We start from the raw sequence: 22,205 nt of genomic DNA, 5'->3' as shown, positions 1-22,205 counted from the left end.
ATGAGGATAGCCTATGCTCTGTGAATCCTTGTTTAAAACCCCTTTTTGGAGGGCCTGGCGCGATGGCGCAGTGGTTAAGGTCCTTGCCTTGCACGCCCGGGATCCCATATGGGCGCTGGTTCTATCCCGGCAGCCCCGCTTCCCTTCCAGCTCCCTGCCTGTGGCCCAGGAAAGCAGTTGAGGACAGCCCAAAGCTTTGGGACCCTGTACCCGCGTGGGAGACTGGGAGACCAGGAAGAGGCTCCTGGCTTCGGATCGGCATAGCATCGACCGTTGCGCTCACTTGGGGAGTGAATCATCGGACGGAAGATCTTCCTCTCTGTCTCTCCTCTCTGTATATCCGCCTTTCCAATAAAAAATAATAAAAAATAAATTAAAAAAAAAACCCTTTTTGTACCACTTAGTACTTCAGTAGGCACAATCTGGATAACAGCATTTCTTTCTGACAGTCTTCTGCGTACATGATCCTCCTGGCACACACTTTTTCTTGCATGCCTTTCTCAGTATTTGTACATCATCAATGATTTGCAGACATTCATGCTCAGTATGCCACTGCTAATATAATCCCCCGCTTCTCCAGTCATTGGCAAAAATTTTATCCAGAATAATAGCTCCCTCCATTGTTTGCTTTACCTACTATGATACTAATTCACTAATGAATCAAAAATTTTATCTGAAGATAATTTCAGAAGAATGAAGCTACTAACAGGTATCCAGATGTTCAGGTCCTATTATTTCAATAGTTTCACTCTAGCTCTGTAAGCCGTATGGGGACCATCAGGGACAGCTGCTGCCATCCTGAAATTCTTCACACGACTTCTCCATCAGAACATCATTTGAGGGGAAAGAAGGAAGGAAGGAATGTGTGACATTTACAAGTAAAGCTGGTTTTGTACAAACTTTTGAAAATCTAGTTGACAAAATTTTCAATCAACAGAAAAAAGCATATATCTGAATGCTTTAGTCCTCAGTTTTATTCTTTTATTTCTGATTAAAATATGTAGTTTTTAAGACATTTTTTCTGTCACCATTATGTAATTTTTTAGTGTGGGTAGATGGGAGTGTCACTTGACTGTTGCCATACAGCTGAAATGTAGTTTTATCTATTCTTTATTATCTTAGTAGTTTCATTCTATATGTACCATAACTAACCTGTTGCCTATGAGAAACATGCAAAATAATGTATTTACAACCACTGTTATAAGTTTATAATGTATGTTCTATCTTGTTTTATATGTATGTTATACAATATTGAAAAGAGAATATTTTTCTTGATTGAGAAAAGGAAACAAAATCCAAAATCCACAATTTTGAGAACTGAAAATAGCCAGTTGTTTTTGTACTACTTTATTATGTGGGATGTCTTGTTTTTCTTGACCTTTTAATTAGCTAATGAATGAAAATATTAAGACACTTTTGGGTTTTTCTCGGGTTTTAATGGCTTGCATTTTAATTCTCTGGTTCCTTGTTGTTTCTATTAACTCACAGAATTATTTTAATAAATGTTATAATACCAACCTAAAAAAACAATATCATTTCAATTATATTCTTTTAGAAAGGAACCCTCTCTTATCTTTTCCCCCAGTGTGATGGTTTCTATATTTCTCTTCCCTCCCTTCTCCCTCTCTGTCTCTCCCCCCACTCTGGGTTTATATGTATGGTACTCCATCTTTCCCTCCTAGCTTTCCCTACTGGATTTTTTTTTTAAAACCAAGAATACCTTCTAATGTCTAGAATTCTTTCATGAATATCATCCTTCTATTTCTTGATGATAGGGTATGTTCCTGTTAAAATATTAAGTTTTCTTGATACACAAGTAATATACAACCTGTTCCCTGGAGTTTTATTCCAGAATACCTTCTCAAATGCTTTCTTTCTGCCTTATGCTCTCCCCACCCCAAGTTGCTTATCCTCATACTTTTGTCTTGGCTCATGTCTTCTTTAGTGATAGATTTTACAAACCTGCTGCCAGTGAGTCATGAAAGTGACACCACGAGAAGCTCACTAGTTCAGCATCAAACAGCACAGCTCCTCTGATACCATCCAACTCGTAGCCACCTTATCTATGCTTATCTTCCAAAGTTATGAGCGTTGCATAAAGCTATGAAAAGACAGGATTCACGTCTGCTCGTCAGAACTTCAGAAGCCCTAAATTTCTCCTAAATATTTCTATTAATATGAACATAAAACAGACTGCAAACTTCAAAATAGCAAAGATTGTATCTATTTTACCCATTACTGCTTGGTGCCCAGTATATGTTAGATCAGAGAATGCACACTTTAGACCATAACCTTGGCCATGGTCTGTTTCTTTACGATTCACAAGTAAGAATGAATTTTGCAATTTTAAGAAGAAAATGTCATGGGAGAAGGAGAGAAGCAGTGGGGAAGAAAACAAAGCAAAGAATAACAGACTATTTGCAGTCCATTAAGCCTAAATCTCACCATCTGGTTCTTTGAGAAAAAGTTTGTTGATCCCTGTGTTAGACACTCAAATACTTGTTAAAAAAAAAAAAGGCAGTAGGGGAATAGGAAGTAACTATAAGGAAGGGAAAGAGAAGAATATAACCAGAGGTCACAGCAAACAGTAAACTCACATAATAAATCAGCCCTTGGCTTTCATTCTCACAAAGTTATAAGGAAAAGGAAAGGTCTTTCATGAGCATATTCTATGCATCTTTTTTTTTATATAACTGATCTATTCTTGAGTCACAGGTGCTTCAAGGTGAACTAAATTTAAACATTGGAAATACACCTCTTCTCTAAGTAACCCAGCCAACATAAATGTCAGTCATCAGCAAGATGTCAGCCACCATAAGGTGTCATTTTACAGGTGTGCGCACACACACACACACACACACACACACACACACACACACACACACACACACATATCCTGTCCTTCCACAAAGGACTAAACAGGCAAGAGCAAGGTAATGCTTCATGACATTATACTCATCTGTTCCCATTTAACTGTGAAACCATTACTTTAAAACTCTAATCATTAAGAACATTCTACAAGCCCTGAAATTAAGCTCTGAATAATCAAAAAATGCAAAGCCCAGCACGGTGGCGCAAGTGGTTAAGAATTCAAAATCTCAAGTAACAGAAATGAGGAACATAAGAGCTATCGAAAGCATGGCCTACCAGGAGCCCATGCAAAGGAGTACCTGAAAATGCTGTTCCATCACTTGGATTTTCCCCTGGTCTGGGCACTTCTTCAGCGCTCGATCTGCATAATGGAACAGGATTTCCACCATCTGCAAGAGAAGCAGTCTCACATAGAAACTAAGATATATGGCCATCTCTAAAGTTTTTCAAAAGTTAATATATGTAATCCTCCTAAAGAATATGGAATTGGGTTTTGCTATCATATTAAAAATTTAATTTAAAATGTAATTTCATTATTCCTCAGCTTAAAAAAAAAAAAAAAAACCTGGTCTAATTTCTGTCAGCCACAGGGCAGTACCAATTTGCTCAGCTTTGCTAAAACATATCTCCATATCCTAGACCTCAGTAATACCTATTTTGCTCAGGAAATGAGAAACTGCAGCTAAGCTCCTCAGTAATCCTCTACTACAGGAATTTTTCCCCAAAGAGGACACATAAACAAATCACTCACGAGCATCAGCAATAATCATTTCCATTCAGGTTTTCTAAATGTTTCTACTAATTCAGAATATATATATATTTTTTTACAAATACATCTATATTAAAAAAAAAATAGAGGAGGTGGATCTGGGGCAGGCGTTGTGATGTAAATTATGATGCCTGTATGCCGTATGAATGCCAGTTTGAGTCCTGGCTGCTCCATTTCCAAGTGAGCTCCCTGCTAGTGTGGCTGAGAAGGCAGCAGCACACGTTCCAAGTGCCTGGGCTCCTACCACCCACCCCCCTGGGGAACCCTGGTGGAGTTCCAGGCTCCTGGCTTCGGCCTGCCTAGCCTCAGCTGCTGTGGCCCTTTGGGGAGTGAGCCAGCATATAGAGTTCCCTTTTCTTCTCTGTCTTTCAAATAAATAAACAAATACATCTTTGTAAATACAGAATGAGGGGGGACTCTCTAGTAAAAAAATTTATCTAGACCTATGTCAAAAATAAAAGGATAATAGCAAGCATTAAACTAATTACATGAATGTTGATTTATATTAATACTTACATTAATATAAACATTTATATTATATATAGTATTATTTTTAGTATTAATACTTATATTAATACTAAAGCACTGGGCTTTTTTGCTATAGCCAGGCAACACAAACATTTGCACATACTGTAGAATGTCTTTCATAATTATTAATAGGTTCTTAAAAACTAAAACATCAACTTTCTGTGAGCTGTAATTAAGTAAAAAAAATAGCATTCTCCTTTGTGATGTCTCTTTTTACTATTTGAGCATGTTTAAGACAGTGGGCAAGGGGGCAGGGGAAGAAGGTGGTAAGAAACCCTGAAAGCATTAAATGTGACATCAGGGAACAACCTGGCTTGTTTTCTGACACTCTCTCCTTGATTTCAGTCACTTATCCAAACACATTCAAAGATACCAGCAAATGCCAATGGCAAAACTGTAGTGTCCTGAAGTAAAGATCCTATCGAAATACTTACCCGATCTGCCACAACAGCCTTTCGCTTGCTGGCATCTCCCGATAATCCTGCAGAGAAGCAAAACCCAACATGAAACTAATGTGACTCCTCCCCTCCAGGAGTGCAGCTATTCTCATCTTCTCGAACCCTGTGCTGACAAGAGATTTGGAAAAGCAAAATGCTGGATAATATGCCATGACAGGAACGCCTATTTGCTGGCCCAGGCAAGTTATCAATCTACTTGCTTGTTGTTCCCACAGTAAATTTTCTTTATGAAAGAATCTTTAAAATGACGTTTTCATACCCTTTATTGGTCACTAGCCTTCAGTACTGAGGTCTGTGACGTTTAATAATTTCTCACTTATGCAACATTTGACTACTCTGTTAAAATCTCCGATGCGTGGACAGAATGATTCATTCCTTCTACTCTAGAAAAGACACTGTGTGCCATGCCAGGAATCTGTCTGCTTACCTACTACTGCTTTTGCTTTCCCCTCATGGAAAGACCATGCAAGAGCCAAGGCCTCTGTGAGACAATCCTGTTTCAGAAGATGATCCACTCTCTGAAAGGAAGAAACAAGAGCAGCCAGATCTTTCAGTCTGATCAATTGCCATTCCAAATTTCTACTTCACCTAGTATCTTTCCAGAAGTTGATGTTTAGTCACTAAAATTACCTCAACATTTAAGTAAATGGCTTGTTTCTAAGTAATTAATGAAAGCACTGGTACAATGATTATTCAGGGAAGCAGAGACTGCCCCACACCCTGCACAGAACAAATGGAAACAGCTAGAATGTTACAGCAGCAGAAATGGCTAGCTGCTTATCACAGCATCCATTCACCACTTCCTCGTCAGTAGCAAACTCTACTTCAGATAGCAGTACATCAGCTAAAGGACATTTATAAGTCTCCTTTGTAGTCATCTGGGGCAACATGACAACTGTCAAAGATAAGTAAGTGGAAATGTTGTCTGTTACTTCTGAGATGTCATTTTAAGAAAGCAAAAACTGGTCTTTATTTTCACTTTTCACTTTCCTGGAATGGGATGTCAAAGGGGAAGCTTTAACAATCACACTGAACCACTAAACATACAATCTTGAAGCTAGAATTCAAACACAGAGACAATAGAATTGGCAGCATAGTTAGGACCATGGAGTTCCCATACTGGCCATGTACCTGTACCTAGATAGTTTTTACATGAGAAATATATCTTGTAAAGTTACTGTTATTTTACATTTTCTGATATATGTAGCCAACCTAATTATAATTTATAAAGTTTCAGTAAATCAGGTTCCTAAGTGTGGGAGCCAGTGGTGTGACACAGAAAGTGAAGATGCAACCTGCGGTGCTTTCATTCCACATTGGGTGCTGGTTCATGTCCCAGCTGCTCTACTTCGATCCAGCTCTCTCCTAATGCGCCTGGGAAAGCAGCAGAAGATGCCCAAAATACTTGGATCCTTGCACCCATTGTGGCCATTTGGGAAGTAAACCAGGAGATGGAAGATTCTTTCTCTCCTGACCTCTCTGCAAGTCTTTCAAAAAATAAAACCAAATCTTAAAAACAAAACAAAAACTTCTAAGTGTTACGATGGTTTTGGAGTACACTTTTGACATTAAGAAGCATAAATCCAAATATTCTGCAAAGTTGACACAGAAATGTTCAGAAGCTATCAGGAACAAGTGTTTAGTTTGGTGGCCAAGATGTCTGTTAAGATTCGTGTATCCCATATTGAACACCTGGGCTGGATACACAGCTCCAACTCTTGACTCCAGCTTCCCACTAAGGCAGATTCTAGGAGGCAGTGGTGATGACTCAAGTATTTAGGTTTCTGTCACCCCACGAGAAACCTAGATTGAATTCCCAGCCGCTGCTGGTACAGTCTCAGCCACTGCTGATATTCTAGAACTAAACTAGCAGGAGAGAATATGCTCTCACTCTCTTCCCCCACCCCACTTCAATCAATCCATCAGTCAAACAATCAATCAATCAATCTCTTTCTTCTTCTCTCTCTCAAGTTAAAGGGAAAAAAGCAGTTATCAGTTCAGTAACTCTTGCGTATAAAATTATGTGAGCTCACCTCTCTCCAGCTTCTCAGCATCATCACGTAAACAGACTTGAAAATGAAGAAAAGGAAAACAAAATAAGTGCTGTTTCCAGACTTGGCTGGAAGACACATTTGTCCCAGTTCCACACTGTATTTCATACCTAAGCAAAAACACTTCATTCTACAATTAGATACATAGCTTAAAACTTAGCAAAAGGTGTTCAAGGATCCAAACTAATGAGTAAATAAATATTTTGGTGGAGTTTTAATAATAAATAATGTTCCTCCACATTAAGCTTAAAAGATACAGCAAAGAAACAAATTGACATTCAAAAAATTCCTATTCCAGTGAGTCTGTTCTAAGACAAAAGCCTCAGTGCACTGTAATGTATACTACACCGATGTAAGCTAAAGGTTGTTGGGATTACACAGAAAATGCACCTGATGAAGTATCTTCCTGATCATGAAAATGTAAGTGGAAACAAAGGTTATAAAAGCATGCTCCTGAGAAAATAAAATACACATCTTGTTAGCTAGCAGGAGACAAAAGTAAGTCTAAAAGTAGAGGAAACAAATCGACCAAAAATCATGACTACCTAATGGGAAAAAGTTTGGGCCACTGCTACTCAGTGCTCATCCTGTAACATGCTATCCTCTTCCCTGGCAATTTCCTTTAGTTTCTAACTCCCTTGATACATACAGATGCCAAATCACACAGTAAAGGAGCTTACTTTTGTTCCCAGATAAAAGATCTGACCACCGTGGCTACTGATGGATTGATAGCAAGCCTTCTCTCCAACCAAGGCCTACAGGAAAATAAATAGGTAAAAATAGACACGTTTAAAGTCTAAAAAGTTTTACAATTATCAAGTATAGAGACAATATTTTAATGTGGTTCCATCCTAAAACTGGAGGGAAAATGTCAATCAAATACAATGGAAGTGACAGAAAAGACAGAGTTCTTGAAATAATTGCCTGCTTGCAATATATAGACTTTGTACATTTCAGAATAATGTGGAAAAGGCAGGATATATGACAACTTCCAAAACTACAGGAAGACTGTTGCAACTTCTCCCACACTGGATGACAGGCAGATCATTGCTTCTGGCAAAGAATAAGATGGATTGGAAAGAGCACCTTTCATATTCTTTGGAATACATATCAACAGATAACACCGAGGAGGCAGGAAGATGGGAGCCGCACAGCACATGTGAGTCAGCACAGCCAGAAGACAGAAAAGACACTCACTGACCAACCTGGGTCACAAGCTTTGACTTTGCCACTTGTTGGATCTGACACTGAACAAATGTCAAACCTTTCACATTCAGCTACTCATCTCTGAAAACCGTTGCACAGTTTCTGTGATATTTAGATACTTTAATATTTGTAAATGTCTATGTAATAATATAACTATGATAACTTTTCTTAACTTCTCATTACAGGAATTTTAAACTCTCATTGACAGTGGAAAAGTAATATAATTTAGTTCATAGTGTATCCATCTATCGACTTTATTAACGATCACCAATTCTGTCTTACCTATATTTCCACCAACCCCATTTCATGGTATAATTTTGAAAGAAATTTCAAATTATGAATATTTAATTTTTATTATCCAATTCGTTTTTAAAGTCCTTCTTAACATAACTTTTAAAAACACATTATTGGGACTGTGGTTAACTACTAATCCTTAATATCAAATATTCACTGTTTAGATTTCAAATTGTCTCATAACCGTCAGGCACCCCTATGGTTTCAGTTGGTGGGTTTTCCCACACTTGATGGTGGAAATCAGATCCAAGCAAGGCCAACACACTGGAGCTGCTTGAATGCTTCCTGGTGGCCTCATATCCGTCTCTCAGTCCTTAATTCCCCCCATGTACTCGCTGAGAGCTGAAGCATTTATTCTATTATTTCCCACTATTTGGATTTTTCTGACTGCATCCTCACAGAATAGTTTAATGTGTTCCTCTCTATTCTGTGTTTTCTCCAGAGGAAACTTGATCAAATTCAGAATTTTCTGTTTCATTTTGATTTTAGTATTGCTTTGTTTTTGTTTCTGCAGCAGTACTTCAAGCATGTTGGCTGTAGTATTTCTGTAGATGTTCTCAATTCTAAGGTTCAAGAAATTCCCCTTATCCTAATTTGTTGAGGGATTTGATTGGAAACGGACATTTAATTTTACCATTTTTCTGCCTCTACTGACATGGCAAGTAACTGATTTTTAAATGATAGAGTAGCCTTGCATTACACCATTTAATGATAATTTATTGCTCTTTTTATACATTGCTGGTTTTTATTCACTAACATTTTGCTAAAATGTTTGTTTCTAGGCCCGGTAAGGTACCCTAGGTCATCACCTTGCTTGCACAGGGATCCCATATGGGCGCTGATTCGTGTGCCAGGGCCCTTTTTATCATCCAGTTCCCTGCTTCTGGCCTGGGAAAACAGTCAAGGACAGCACAAAGCTTTGGGACCCTGCACTCCCATGGGAGACCTGGCTTCGGACAGGCTCAGCTCTGGCAACTGTAACCACTTGGGGAATGAATAATCAGACAGAAGATCTTCCTCTCTGTCTCTCCTCCTCTCTGTATATCTGAATTTGTAATAAAAATAAATCAATCTTAAAAAAATTGTTTTCCTCTAAGCTCATGAGCCTAATGATCTATAGTGTTCTTTTTTATAATGTCTGCTTCTGATATATCAGGGTAAATAGCCTCATAGATTAAGTATTCCCATCTCTCTTTTCTAAAAGATTTTTGCATAAAATTGGAGTATCTTTGTAGGATAATTTTAACATAAGTTAATTCTTACATAAACATAATGGCCATGTGGATTTTCTATTTCTTCTTGAATCAGCTTTGGTCATCTATACCTTTCAAATAATGTTTTAATTTCTTCTGAGGTTCCTAAATTTATCACTATAAAGCTGTTAATATTACCGTCCAATACAAATAGAATCTAGAGGTTGTTCTAGGGAGTGACATTACTACTTTCAAGGCTTTTTTTTTTTTTTGTAATTACAGCTTCTCTCTTTCTCATCTGTCTCACTTCAGAGCTAGTAATTTTATTCACCTTTCTAAGATTTGCCTTTTGTTTGATTCTTCTCGATCATTTGTCTGTTTTCTATTTAATTGATTTGTATTCATTGTTATTTCTTCCTTTAATCTAATTCAAGCGTATTGTGCCCTTCCTATTTCCTTAACTGATGCAGAAACCTAAATCATTGATTTAATATCTTTCTTCTTTTGCAACATAAGCATCAAATGCTACACATTAAAGTCAGAAAATGATTTAATTATAGACCACAAAGTTTTTACATGCTTTATTTTCAATCAGCTCAAAATAGTTTCTATTTTCCTTTGGAATTTCTTCTTTGACCCAGGGGCTATTTACAAAAATGCTGATTAATTTCCAAATATTTTGGTTTTCTCCAGATTTAAATACTAATGATTCTAATCTCTTCCAATTGTTTAATTTATTTTATGCCTAGAATATACTCCATGTTGGTGAATTCTCCACATGCATGTTGGGAAAAAATCTGCAATTTGTTTTTGTTGGGCAGAGTCTTTTGTCAGTGAGGCCACAGTGGTCAAACTGTGTTCAAGTTTTCTATAAACTCCATGATTTTCTGTCTACTTACTAATTACTAGCGGAGGAGCTTTCATTTTCAACTACAATTATGGATTTGGCTGCTTGAGTTTTCTGTTCTTCATACTTCTGTCCCTGGACACTAGAATGTTTAAGACTGTGGGCTTGATGAACTAACCTCCTTCTCTCATTTTTAAAATTTCTTTTTATCTCTGACAATATTTCTTACTCTGAAATCTACTTAGCCTGATAGTAACATAGTCATTCTCATGATCAGTGTTTGAATGGCATGTCTTTTTCCATTCTTTTAGTTTATCTATGTTGTTACAGGTGTGACATACAGACTTGGGCCCAGCGCAGTAGCCTAATGGCTAAAGCCCTCATCTTGCATGCTCTGGGATCCCATATGGGTGCCAGTTCGAGTCCCGACGGCTCCCTACTTGTGGCCTGGGAAAGCAGTGGAGGATGATCCCAGGCCTCGGGATCCTGAGCCTGCATAGGAGAACCAAGGGAGGCTCCTAGCTCCAGATCAGTTTAGCTCCAGCCATTGTGGCCACTTGGGGAGTGAACCAGTGGTCGGAAGAGCTTTCTTTCTCTTCTTTTCTCTGTACATCTGCTTTTCCAATAAAAATAAATAAATCTACTATTGAAAAAAGGAGTGCAGACTTAATGTACAATTACTAGACACAGCATATAGTTGGTTCTTATTTTCTCAAAACCAATTATCTCTCCTTCTACTTGAAATGTTTAGGACCACTTCTATTCTCTGTCATTATTGATTATGGTTCAGTTTATATCAATTATAATACTTTTTCCCACCTGTACTGTCCTTTTACATTTCTTTAAAGTATTTCTGGCATTCCATTTTGTCACTACTACTGACTTATCTGTTACTTCTTTCTAAATGACTGCTGTACAGTCTGCAGTATGTTAACCTCAACCTATCCCAGGTTACATTTAAATAAAATTATTCTACTTAACACACACCAAATTCTCAAACACAAATTTACAAACACATGCACACCCACTTTAATCATATGACTTAAACACAGAATAATAACTCCCCAGAGTTCCTATTTCTAAAATGAAAACCAACACAGAACACCGAGGTTATTGAAGCATTGTCAAGATGTTAAGTATGCTTACCAGGGCCTGGCTAACATTTCCTCCTGTGGCCAATGATTTGAAATGGCTGCTATTATAGACCAGCTGAACTTCTGAGATCTCTACTGTTTCCAGTTCCTCTTGCGTCTGTCTATCAATCACATGCAACTTCTCCACACTGTCTAACAGCACTATCGTTCGTGAGTTTATCCACTGCAATTCAAACAAAAACACAAGAGTGAGGCTCAGACCATCTCATCATTTGAGACAAGAAAAAGGCTTAGTCATACGGTTAAATTACTTGCAGGCTCTTACCCATTATGCAATTTACATGGTAACTCGGTGATAAAGGCTCAACTGACAGCCCAGAGAAGAGCAGGTGTACAACACAGTACTGAATTTGTTTTTTGAAAGATTTATTTATTTATTTTTATTGGAAAGGTGGATATACAGAGAGGAGGAGGAGAGACAGAGAGGAAGATCTTCGTCCAATGGTTCACTCTCCAAGTGACCACAATGGCTGGAGCTGAGCCAATCTGAAGCCAGGAGCCAGGAGCTTCCTTCTGGGTCTCCCACGCGGGTGCAGGGTCCCAAGGATTTGGGCCGTCCTCGACTGCTGTCCTAAGCCACAAGCAGGGAGCTGGGTGGGAAGCAGGGCCGCCCGGATCAGAACTGGCAACCATATGGGATCCTGGCACATGCAAAGCGAGGACCCTAACCACTATGCCACCATGCCAGCCCCAAATTTGATGATGTTAAATAGCATTTTCATAGTGAAAAGAAGACTCATACCCCCCCAAAATTTTAAGGTGCATTGGTACAGATGACTTCAGCATAGTGACAAACTTTCCATTTCTCATTTTATGATTATTAGGAAGTCAAAATGCAAATTAAGCCTTATAGCCCTAACTGGTCAAAGGACAATGGTTAACACCAAACAAAACAATATGCAATTAAAATGGAAGCTACTCTACTTTAAAACTGTATTTTCTTCCAAATCTCTTTAGAAAAGTGTGTGCTGTGGCAAGCGGGTTAAGCTGCAACTTTGGGACACCTACGTCTGTCATCAAAGTGCCAGTTAGAGTTTCAGCTACTCCGCTTACAAGTCCAGATTTAGGGGAAGGCAGGACTTGGGTACCTGTCATCCATATGGAAGGTCTGGATGGAGTTCCCAGGCCCTGCCAGTTCCAGCCAGCTGAGCCTGTCTGATGCAAACACTTGGAGATTGAACTAGCAGATGGAAGGTTTTTTTTCTATCTCTCTCTGTCATTATGCCTTACAAACAATAAACAAATTATTTTTCTTAAATCTCCCTAAAAATTACAGAAGTTCGTTATTTCTACGACTTTGTATCCTCTGAATTTTTTCATAAATACTGCTATAGTTTTTAAAAGAATGAATTTTTTAATAATTTTGTATAAAAAATGTTTAACAAAATTATTTTCATGAAATGTGGACATAAAAACAATTTCTACACAAACAGTCTAGAGCTGAGTTTAAAATGCAGTGTGTGCAGTGGACTACTGGCACAGCAGTCCACATCTGAGCGCCTAGGCTTGAGTCCCACTCCCCTGCTGATTCTGCTAAGCAGGAAGATAGACATTAGCTTATGGATGTGAGAGGGTTAAAGAACAAAGCAAGAATATCCTGTAGTTGAATGAAGAAAACAACAGTAGGAGCATGCGTGGAAGTCTCAAATGCAGCTGTACTCAAATCTTGCCTATGCCCACACCTTAGATGGGTCCCAGCCCTCCCCTGGGGGGCAGCTTAAGGGAATATTCCCCATTCTGTGCCAGGGGAGATATTAGATCCACCAATGTGACGATAAGATCCTAGAAGGAATTTCTAATTCCATATTCAAGCAGCTCTCCACCCACAATCCCCATCTATAAAAACCGCATTCTGAAAGGCAGACTGGGCTCTTAGTTCTTTCCTAAAATGCTGGTCTGATCTGCGAGGTACAGTCTTGCAAGTGAACTTCACTAACACCGACACTGTTACTTTCTGGTTCACACCTGAAATTCTTTTCTGGTGTGAAAACAAGGATCTCTGATCCAGTTGTGTCCTGCAACAATTACAACTTCTTGTTAACATGCAGGAAGGAGGCCTGGATTGAGTTTCCAGGTCCCAGCTTCTGTTGCAGGCTTTTGGGGAGTGAAATAGCAGAAAAGGACTCTTTCGTTCATTATCTATTTCTTGTGCTCTCTCAAATAAATAAATTTTAGGATATGATTTACTGGGGCTGGCACTGTGGCATAGCAAGCTAATATTCTGCCTGTGGTGCCAGCATTCCATATGAGTGCTGATTCGAGTCTTGGTTGCTTCACTTTTGATCTAGCTCCCTGTTTGTGGCCTGGGAAAGCAGCAGAGAATCGTCCCAGTATGCATGTGGGAGACCTGGAAGAAGCTCCTGGCTTCCTGTTTCAGATCAGCCTTGCTCTGGATGTTACACCCATTTGGGGAGTGAAACAGCGGATGAAAAATCTCTCTCTCTCTCTCTCTCTCTCTCTCTCTCTCATTCTCTCTATATCTCATTCTTTCCAATAAAAATAATCGTTTTTAAAAATCCTCCCTTCAAACTATTAAAAAATATATGATTAACTTAGTTGTATACTGCATTTAAGAATATATATTTTTTTATTTATTTGAGAGGCATAAGGAGAGATACAAATGGATATAGAGATCTCCCATCTCCTGGTTTACCCTCCAAATGTCCACAACAGCCTTGACCGAACCAGAATGACCCAGGCAGAAGCCAGGTACAGGAATTCAGTCTTGGTCTCACACATGAGTAGCAGGGATGCAGTACTCAACCATCATCTGCTGCCTCCCAGGGTACAAATAAATAAGAAGGAAGCTGGAATGAGAAGCAGTCAAGTACTTAAGCCCAAGTACTGTAATATGGGATATGCATATCCCAAGGAGCATCTTAACCATGACATCGAATATCTGCCCAAAAAACCATATATCATAAAGAAAAGATCTAGTTCATTTGCATCCTGAAAAATTATATGTAAATCAGTTGGGGAAAGATCGTTTTTTATAATATTTTTATTGAGAAAAAAAAATGAGGCATTCTCTTATGTTTAGGGTTGCTTATAATCAAGTATGGTTTACTCAATATTATGTAAGGATATACTAAATGCATTAACACTAGAGATCAATTTCTATTATAATTACACTATTCTCAAAATTAACACACAAGTTAAAAAATTTTTGGTACAAAAAACTATTTTCTCAGGACTGAAATGTGTGGTAGAGAGAATTGTATAAAATTTTTAGTCATTGGAAGAGAATAAGTGACACAAGCTCCTAAATGAATTATTAAGCTCAGAAATACAAAAATATACTTAGAAATGTACTTAGCAAATATCTTGAAAAAAATCCACCTGCTTTTCTGAACCCAAACTACCCTAAACACTAAGACGACCTCCTGATCCTGCTAATATTCAGCAGGATATAAGGGGAAAAAAAAGAATGATTGCATTGCATCACAAACACATAAGCTGGACTTCACTTCTGCCCACATATTTTGGATTATCCCAAGGGTCACTGTTCATAGCAAAAATGCCAGCAGCTTTAAGACACGATGGAGTCAAAATAATCACATGAAATTCAGAGGATGCTGAGTATACTCACAGTGAAGTTGATGAGGTCATAGTACAGGTGAAGATGCTTTTGCTTGGTAACATGTATTGCTCCAGACTCATCTCTTTTAACCTGATGTTAAAAGAAAAACAACCTAAGTATCAGCTACTGTTTGAGGGGCTTTCTTAGATAATTACATTCCACCTAAAATGATTCCCACTCAGTGCGGGTGAGCCAAAAATACCGACATGATATAAATGAAAACAAAATATTTTAATCCATGACTTGCACCAAAATCCAAAGCATACCTGGCTAGTGACCTAGGTGTTAGTATTAGCAAATGCTGTACCACACTATTTACTGTCATGATTCAGAACAATCTGACTTCATCACATTAGTGATTGATTTAGCTGGAATTAAAGTGTGGGTTGGGATTGTTGATGCAGTACAATGAAATTTTAGAAAGTTCACCAAATGAAAAACTTTAAAAGGCGGTGGTTCTTTTAAAAAACTAGACTCTTCTGAACTATGATACTGTGTTATAGCTCACCATTTCCCAAACCTTGAGTGCAGATATTTTAATTATGATACACAGAGGAATGTATAATCCTCAGTCACCTTTGTACTTTGCTTTCTCCACTTTTGCTCTGAGGTAACAGAACACTGAACAAGAAAGGTAGAGCATAAAACATATCTGACCACCTAAAATTCACAACATGCAATTCCCTCAGGCTTTCTTACACAGTTGCCACTTGCCATCAGTGGAAGTGTCCCAGCTTTCTCCAGAAGTCCCATTCCTCTTGGCTCCTGGTCCCATCACATTTACAAACAACTGAAATCGCTTCATGTGGGCCTTTCCAGTAGTCCTGCCTTGATGTCACTGAATCACTTCCCCAAGAAGGAACTTGCTTTAAGCAAATGAAGTGGGCCAATCTTCACTGAGGTGTAATAGACTAAGATTCTCACTAAGCACCAGCATACCATATGGGAACCAGTTTGTACCCCAGAGGCTCCACTTCCAATCAGCTCTCCACTTGCAGCCTGAGAAAGCAGTGGGGGATGGCTCAAGTCCTTGGGCCCCTGCACCCATGTGGAAGACCTGGAGGACTCTCCTGGCTCTGGCTCTGATTGTTGCATCCATTTGGAGAGTAAACCAGTAGATAAAAGATCTCTCTATCTCTCCTTTCCTAACTCTACCTGCCTTTCAAATAAAAGTAATCATATTAAAAAGAAAACTGAACTTGGGCTTTACATCCATCTGTTTAACTTCCACTATTATAGCTACATGACCAGAAACAATCATGTATTGACTTTTACCATCTGTAAAACAAAAATAAGCCTGCCCAAATTGCCCTATATACAGCATATGTTGAAAATATTTCACAAATTGAAATTACCTAATATCAAAGATTACCTTTTCCCCTAAGATTTTCTAAAGTCTCTGCCAAATAAAACCATTTCACCAACATATGCTCTAACATCCTAGCCTGCCCGGTCCCTGCTCGGTTGTACCCCTCCCTTGCTGGCATACTCAACTGCTTATTTTCAAGGGGCCTTCTCCTTTCACTCTCAAACATGTCTCTGCTTTTTCTATTTTCAAATGAAAATAGTGTTTCTACTTCCAAATGAAAATAGAAAATAGTGTCTTTTCTCGTAACACAATTTCCCTTCAAATATTTCTTGGTTCTAACATGCAAAATCAGAGTAGTATTATGGCACAACAGTAGGCTAAGCCATTGCCTGTAATGCTGGCATCTCATATGAGCACCAATTCCTGCTCTGACTGCTCCACTTCTACCCAGCTCCCTGATAATTAAAATGCCAGGGAAAGCAACAAAAGATGGCTCAAGTGATTGGGTTCCTGTCATTGGCATGGGAAACCCAGAAACAGTTTTTGGCTCCTGGCTTTACTCTGAACCAGTTCTTATCATTGCAATCATTTGGGGAATTAACTAATGGATGGAAAGTCAATCTCTCTCAATCAGTACCTCTTTCAATCGTTCTCAACCCCCTATATATCCCTCTCTAACTTTACTTTGCAACAAATAAATCTTTAAAAGGAAAATAAAATGTCAGAAACATAATTTTTCATTCATGTCCACCAGCCTCGAGATCCAACATGATCCAGAAGTCTTGTCTTTTCTTCAAAGTATCATGCCTTTTCTTCAAAGTATCATTGCAACTAACCATCTTTGTTTAAACACATCACATCTATTTTATTATGAGAGGAAAAACCTGGGGTCAGTATTGTGATGTAGTAAGTAAAGCTATCACTTGAGATGGAGGCAACCCATAGGGCTATGGGCATTGGCTAGAGTCCCAACTGCTCCATTTCCAATCCAGTTCCCCGCTAATGTACCTGGGAAAGCAAAGGAGGATGGCTCAAATGCCTGGGCCACTGTACCCATGTGGTAGACCCAGATGAAGCTCAGGCTCCTGGTTTTTTTTCAGCTTTTCACAGCCCAGCACTGGCCACTGTGGCCAACTGGGGAGCACACCAGAAGATGAAAGATCTCTCTCTTTTTCAAATAAATAAATGATAAAAAAAGAAACAGAAAAACCTTCAATTTCCCTGCTATCTTCTATAAGTTATTGTTTTTGCTGATTCTAGAATGAGTTCACAAAACTATCACTTTAATCATCTCTTTATCACTTTTATTACCTTAAATCTTGTGTTTTTCCCAATTGTCAATCTAGGTCCATTACTGTATAATTTATATTGGAGGTTGGCAATTTTTTTTTTCCATAAAGGACCTTTTATGGTTCAGATATAGCTTAACTGTGTGTTACACAAAAGTCCACGTGTCAGAAGCATAGACACGTGCTTGTTTGGCACTGTTAAGTGATGGGACCTTTATGAGGGGGGGGCTTTGAAGCAGGTCACAAGGTTGATATCTCCCCATTTTCAGACTGCATGTCTTGCATCCTGTTCTCTTCCTGCCTCAGCACTCCTGGCACTAAGTTATCCACAGTAAGATCCAGCCATGGGGACCTTCCCTAGAGCTGAGTAGATGTTAGTCCCATGCTCTTCAGCATCTGAAACTGTGAGCTAGACAAATCTCTTTCCTTTATAAAAGTGCCCAGCCTAAGGCATTCCATGATATTGATGGAAAACTAATACAGGTATACACAGTAAGTATGTTAGGGTCTGTAGACCAAGTAATACCATCTGTCATACCTACTCAACCCAGACCTTTTAATCGAGAGTAGTCATTAATAACAGTCATGTAGATGGACATGACTGTGTCCCAACAAAATTTCACTTACAAAACAGGTGGTTCATCAGTTGGGCCCACAAACCACAGTTTGTCATGCTCTAATCCTAATCCAGGTCCATTCCAAATAGTCAATTTATTTTTCATAAGTTTCTCCCCATTGTTCTATTAATATTTAATAACCATCTAATATACACAGATACTCTTCTAGTGGCTAGAAATAGGTAAGCAGAGTTGATCACTAGATTTATGGAGTTTTTTTCCTTAGTAATGAAGAGAAACATCATACAAGTAAAGTTGGCTGAATGCTATCAAAGGAGAAAGTCAAGCTGGTGTCATGTGAAGGGAAGCATAACTTAGTTCAAGAAGTCAGTGAAGACAATGTGAATCATGGGCTAGGATAAACAGAGCTTTCCAGACAAAGCATATGAGAAAACACTGGTACTGGTAAGAATATGTGCCTGCAACACATAGGCAAGAAATGTGACTCACATAGAGATACAACAAAAGAAGATACAAAAAAGGAGAAAGTTAGGGGATTGTGGATCTAGTGTCAACAGAACTTAGAGACAGAGCAGATATGATGGGAGAAGAGTAACTGAGGTTTCTGGCTAGAGAAACCAGGTAGACAGTGAGCAAATTGCTTCAGGAGCTAGGACACTCAAGAAGAGATCACACAGGAACAGTCTTACTTCTGTGACTTCATCTCATTTCCCACAATATGCTTATCTTCACTTCCTGTAATTTTTCCTGAATATCCTTTGTAAAACCTCCCATGACCTCTCTCGAATGTAGTAATTTCTCTGTACCCTGAATTTACTTTAACGTTTGATTCTCACCACAAAGTTCATTTCTTAAATTTTTCTCCCTATTAGTAATGAGTATACTGTTTTGTTTTTGCCTTTTAAACCATATTAGGAACGAATTATATATTATATTTCTTTCAATGCTTCTTGAGCCTATTACATGGCAGATAACATATATGTAGATAGGCAGAACATTAATACAGATATATTCATATTCTAATGCTTGTACATATAAACTATTAATTATTTGTCACTCAAAAGTGATGGAACTGAAAACTAAACCATTAAAGCTAGAGAGAGGAGGGTAAGCAATTTTTTCCCATTAGCCATTAAAGAGTTCAATAAAAAATACATCATTCTCTCTCTCTCCAAAAACGTATATGATAATAAAATAGATTACTTTGATGTAATATTAAATTACTGGTGAATTAGAAAATAAAATTGAGGGGGGAAAATCATATAAGAGACCAGGCATCATATTAGGACTCACCAACAGAAAATGAACAACATCTCCTCTGCAGAAGGCAAGCATGGGATTCACACAATTTTGCACAGCCACAAAGTGCCAGGCCAGCAGTGGGACACTGGAGGGATCCATCTAACTCAACAGAAGAGGGGAAAAAGTCATTAAGGTTAACAACAACAACAACAAAGAACAAAGTAAAACAAAACAGTCTTGCTAAAACTAACATCTGATTGGTGTTTCCTGACAAAAACTTTTCATACTTTCTCAAATTCCAAGCATACAGGGAGAACTTCGTGGCTTAATGGTAATGTTCTGTATCTTGATCAGTGCTTTTTAAAATGCAGTAAATGTACATTTGAGATTTGTGTATTTATTGTGTGTAAATTTTAAACCAAAGGAAAAAAAAACCTAGACAAAGGTCAAACCCCAGCTAATAATATACATTCTAAATATTAACACAAATGGGCACTTATTTTTTTCAATTTACACTGAAATACGTTAAAAATAGGTTGATGGTGAACACAGAGGTGGGTAGATGAGTAGACACACAATAAAGTTCAATTAAATGTTAATGCCACAATTTGGTTGATAAGTATGTAAGTGTTCAATGCAAAATTCTTTACTTATTTTTCAATGTTTATAATAAAAAGCTGGGAAAACATACTGACAAAAATGGACAAAAGAAATCAAACACATATGCCATACAAGGCCCAAGAACTGCTGATGGGCAACTTAACCCAGCCTCGCCATCTGAGAGACAGGCCTGCTTTTCCATAGGGCACCAACAAGAAGACAAGAATGACCCCCCCCTTAAGGGAAGAACTGCTTTCAGAAGTAGCCAGAGTTCTGTGTTATCCTCCCCCACCCGAACCCAGCCACATCTCTCCTGACAGATTCAATGGAAGATCACAACCTTTTAAAACAAACCAAGCAGGTAAAAGGAGACTGAGATGTGATTAACACTCTCTGGAAAGTTTTATCCTCAAGGCAAAATATCAGAGGCACAGGCCAGGGAAATCATGCGTAGAAGTAATTAAGCAGGACATTACAGTGGGGTGAACACTATCACTGTCAATGTAGGAAACAGTGACATAATCCTGCTCTGCTCAGCACTCACACCAAAATAAGTGTCTTTCAAACAATGAAAACTAGGGCTGGCACTCAAAGTAAGAGCTCAGTTTAACTCCAATTAAAAAAAAAAGTTTCACTGCACTCAAAAAAAAAAAAGGCAGAGAATGAGGCTAAGAAAGTCCATTATTAGATGTGACCACAAGTACCACAACAGAGAATGTCAGCTTGAGGTTAAAAACCAAAGCCAAGGGCAGGCATTTGGCACAGAGAGGATACCACCTGGGATACACACATCCCACATCCATCCCAGTCCCTGGGCTGAAGTCATAGCTCCACTCTGATCCAAATTCTTAGAACCAGTATACCCTGGGAGGCAGCAGATGGCACGAGAACATGGGTCCCTCCTACCCACATGGGAGATCTGGAGTTCCTAGTGCCCAGCTTCAGCCTGGCCTGTCCTACCTGTTTTAGGCATTTGAGGAGTGAGGCAGAAAATGACAGGTTTCTTTGCTTTTCAAATAACTTAATCTTTAAAGGCCAACAATATACTATTAATAAGAAAAAACAAACTGATGATAGAAAAAAAAAGTACAAGCTCTCATGATCCCCTGGACACTGTTCTTACCACCAGCAATTGCTGCTCTGGTCATCTTACAGTGAATTCAGACAGGGATCTCTGGAACACTAACTGGCATTTGACCTGGTTTTCTGATCAAGTCATTTCACCATACCTCCTGACTCCTTACTTTTGTCAGTTGTTATGTAAAGGCTTACTCACCCGTCCATAGGGAAAGGTCATCCACACTTTCAAGGATGGTTTCAATCCAATGACCAGTATCTTTAGGGGGAAAAAAATAGTTTTTTACATATTTACCTTATCATTTTCTATTGTCTGTGGAGTTCAAAGTATCTAAATTTAGCGACTTTATCTTCAAATTATACCTACTTTTGTTAAGGATGCCATGGCCAACAATGAAAACTGGGTGATGGGATGATCCTTCAATTCGGGCTTAGAGTGCAGAGGCTCAATACAGCAAACTTCACCCTTGGAACCACTAAAGAGACACCTAGATTCACATGTTCTCACTCCCATTACTCTCCTGAAATGTAATCAGAAAGTTCAGAATTAATCTGGCAACAAATATGGCATTGTCATTTCGAGTTTGCACTAAGACAATAGCCTCCTAATTCCTACTCTTGCTCCTAATGATCCAAATTTCACATGACAAGGGCACAGTCTTCTTATTATACAGTCAGACCTACTACTCTTTAGCTAAAAACACTTCACTGGCTTGCCAACGTACGTCACATAGAACCCAAATGCTTTATCCAAGATCCTACATGGTCTAGCTCCTGGCTTTATTTTTCTCCCACTCCCATTGTTCCTGACAGAAATCACACTCCTGCCATACCCACCTTTTTTCCATTACTCCAGTTAGCCAAGTTTGTGCCCAATCCCAGGCCTTTACGTCTGAATATTTTCTAACTAGAACATTTCCTCCAGATCTTGGCATGTGTTGAATGGGATGTGTATTCAGGTCATTTTTTCAAATGTTATTTTCAGAAAGGTCTTCCTAAGCTATCTCCAAGTGCCCTCCAGCCCACAAACCTGTCAGTTTGATACACAGCACTTATACCTATCTGAAGTTATTTCATTTACATGTTGGTTTATACTATGCCACCCTACTCTCACCCCAGTTGGAAGCTAAGTCCAATCAGGGTAGAAACCTTGCCTTGT

At 38.6% G+C, this 22,205-nt stretch overlaps 1 protein-coding gene across 4 annotated transcripts in view; it reads right to left on the bottom strand.

Moving 5' to 3' along the window:
* The window catches only part of VPS8 (VPS8 subunit of CORVET complex), a 239,556-nt gene that overhangs the window by 172,569 nt on the left and 44,782 nt on the right, over positions 1–22,205 (bottom strand). For all 4 annotated transcript variants that reach the window (XM_041002876.1, XM_041002875.1, XM_041002877.1 and 1 more), the window contains 10 exons: positions 21,414–21,567; positions 21,246–21,305; positions 19,421–19,528; positions 14,961–15,041; positions 11,364–11,534; positions 7,358–7,432; positions 6,660–6,695; positions 5,054–5,144; positions 4,603–4,649; positions 3,171–3,260 (listed from right to left, as the gene is read on the bottom strand). In XM_041002876.1, the coding sequence (XP_040858810.1) occupies positions 3,171–3,260; positions 4,603–4,649; positions 5,054–5,144; positions 6,660–6,695; positions 7,358–7,432; positions 11,364–11,534; positions 14,961–15,041; positions 19,421–19,528; positions 21,246–21,305; positions 21,414–21,567 (913 nt within the window). The remainder of the gene's footprint in view (positions 1–3,170; positions 3,261–4,602; positions 4,650–5,053; positions 5,145–6,659; positions 6,696–7,357; positions 7,433–11,363; positions 11,535–14,960; positions 15,042–19,420; positions 19,529–21,245; positions 21,306–21,413; positions 21,568–22,205) is intronic.

The sequence above is a fragment of the Ochotona curzoniae genome, unplaced genomic scaffold (genome assembly GCF_017591425.1).
Source record: "Ochotona curzoniae isolate NIBS_2020 unplaced genomic scaffold, NIBS_Ocur_1.0 scaffold_2587, whole genome shotgun sequence".
NCBI classification, from domain to species: Eukaryota; Metazoa; Chordata; class Mammalia; order Lagomorpha; family Ochotonidae; genus Ochotona; species Ochotona curzoniae.
Note: the sequence above shows the minus strand (reverse complement) of the source record. Positions and strands in the feature narration are given on the sequence as shown.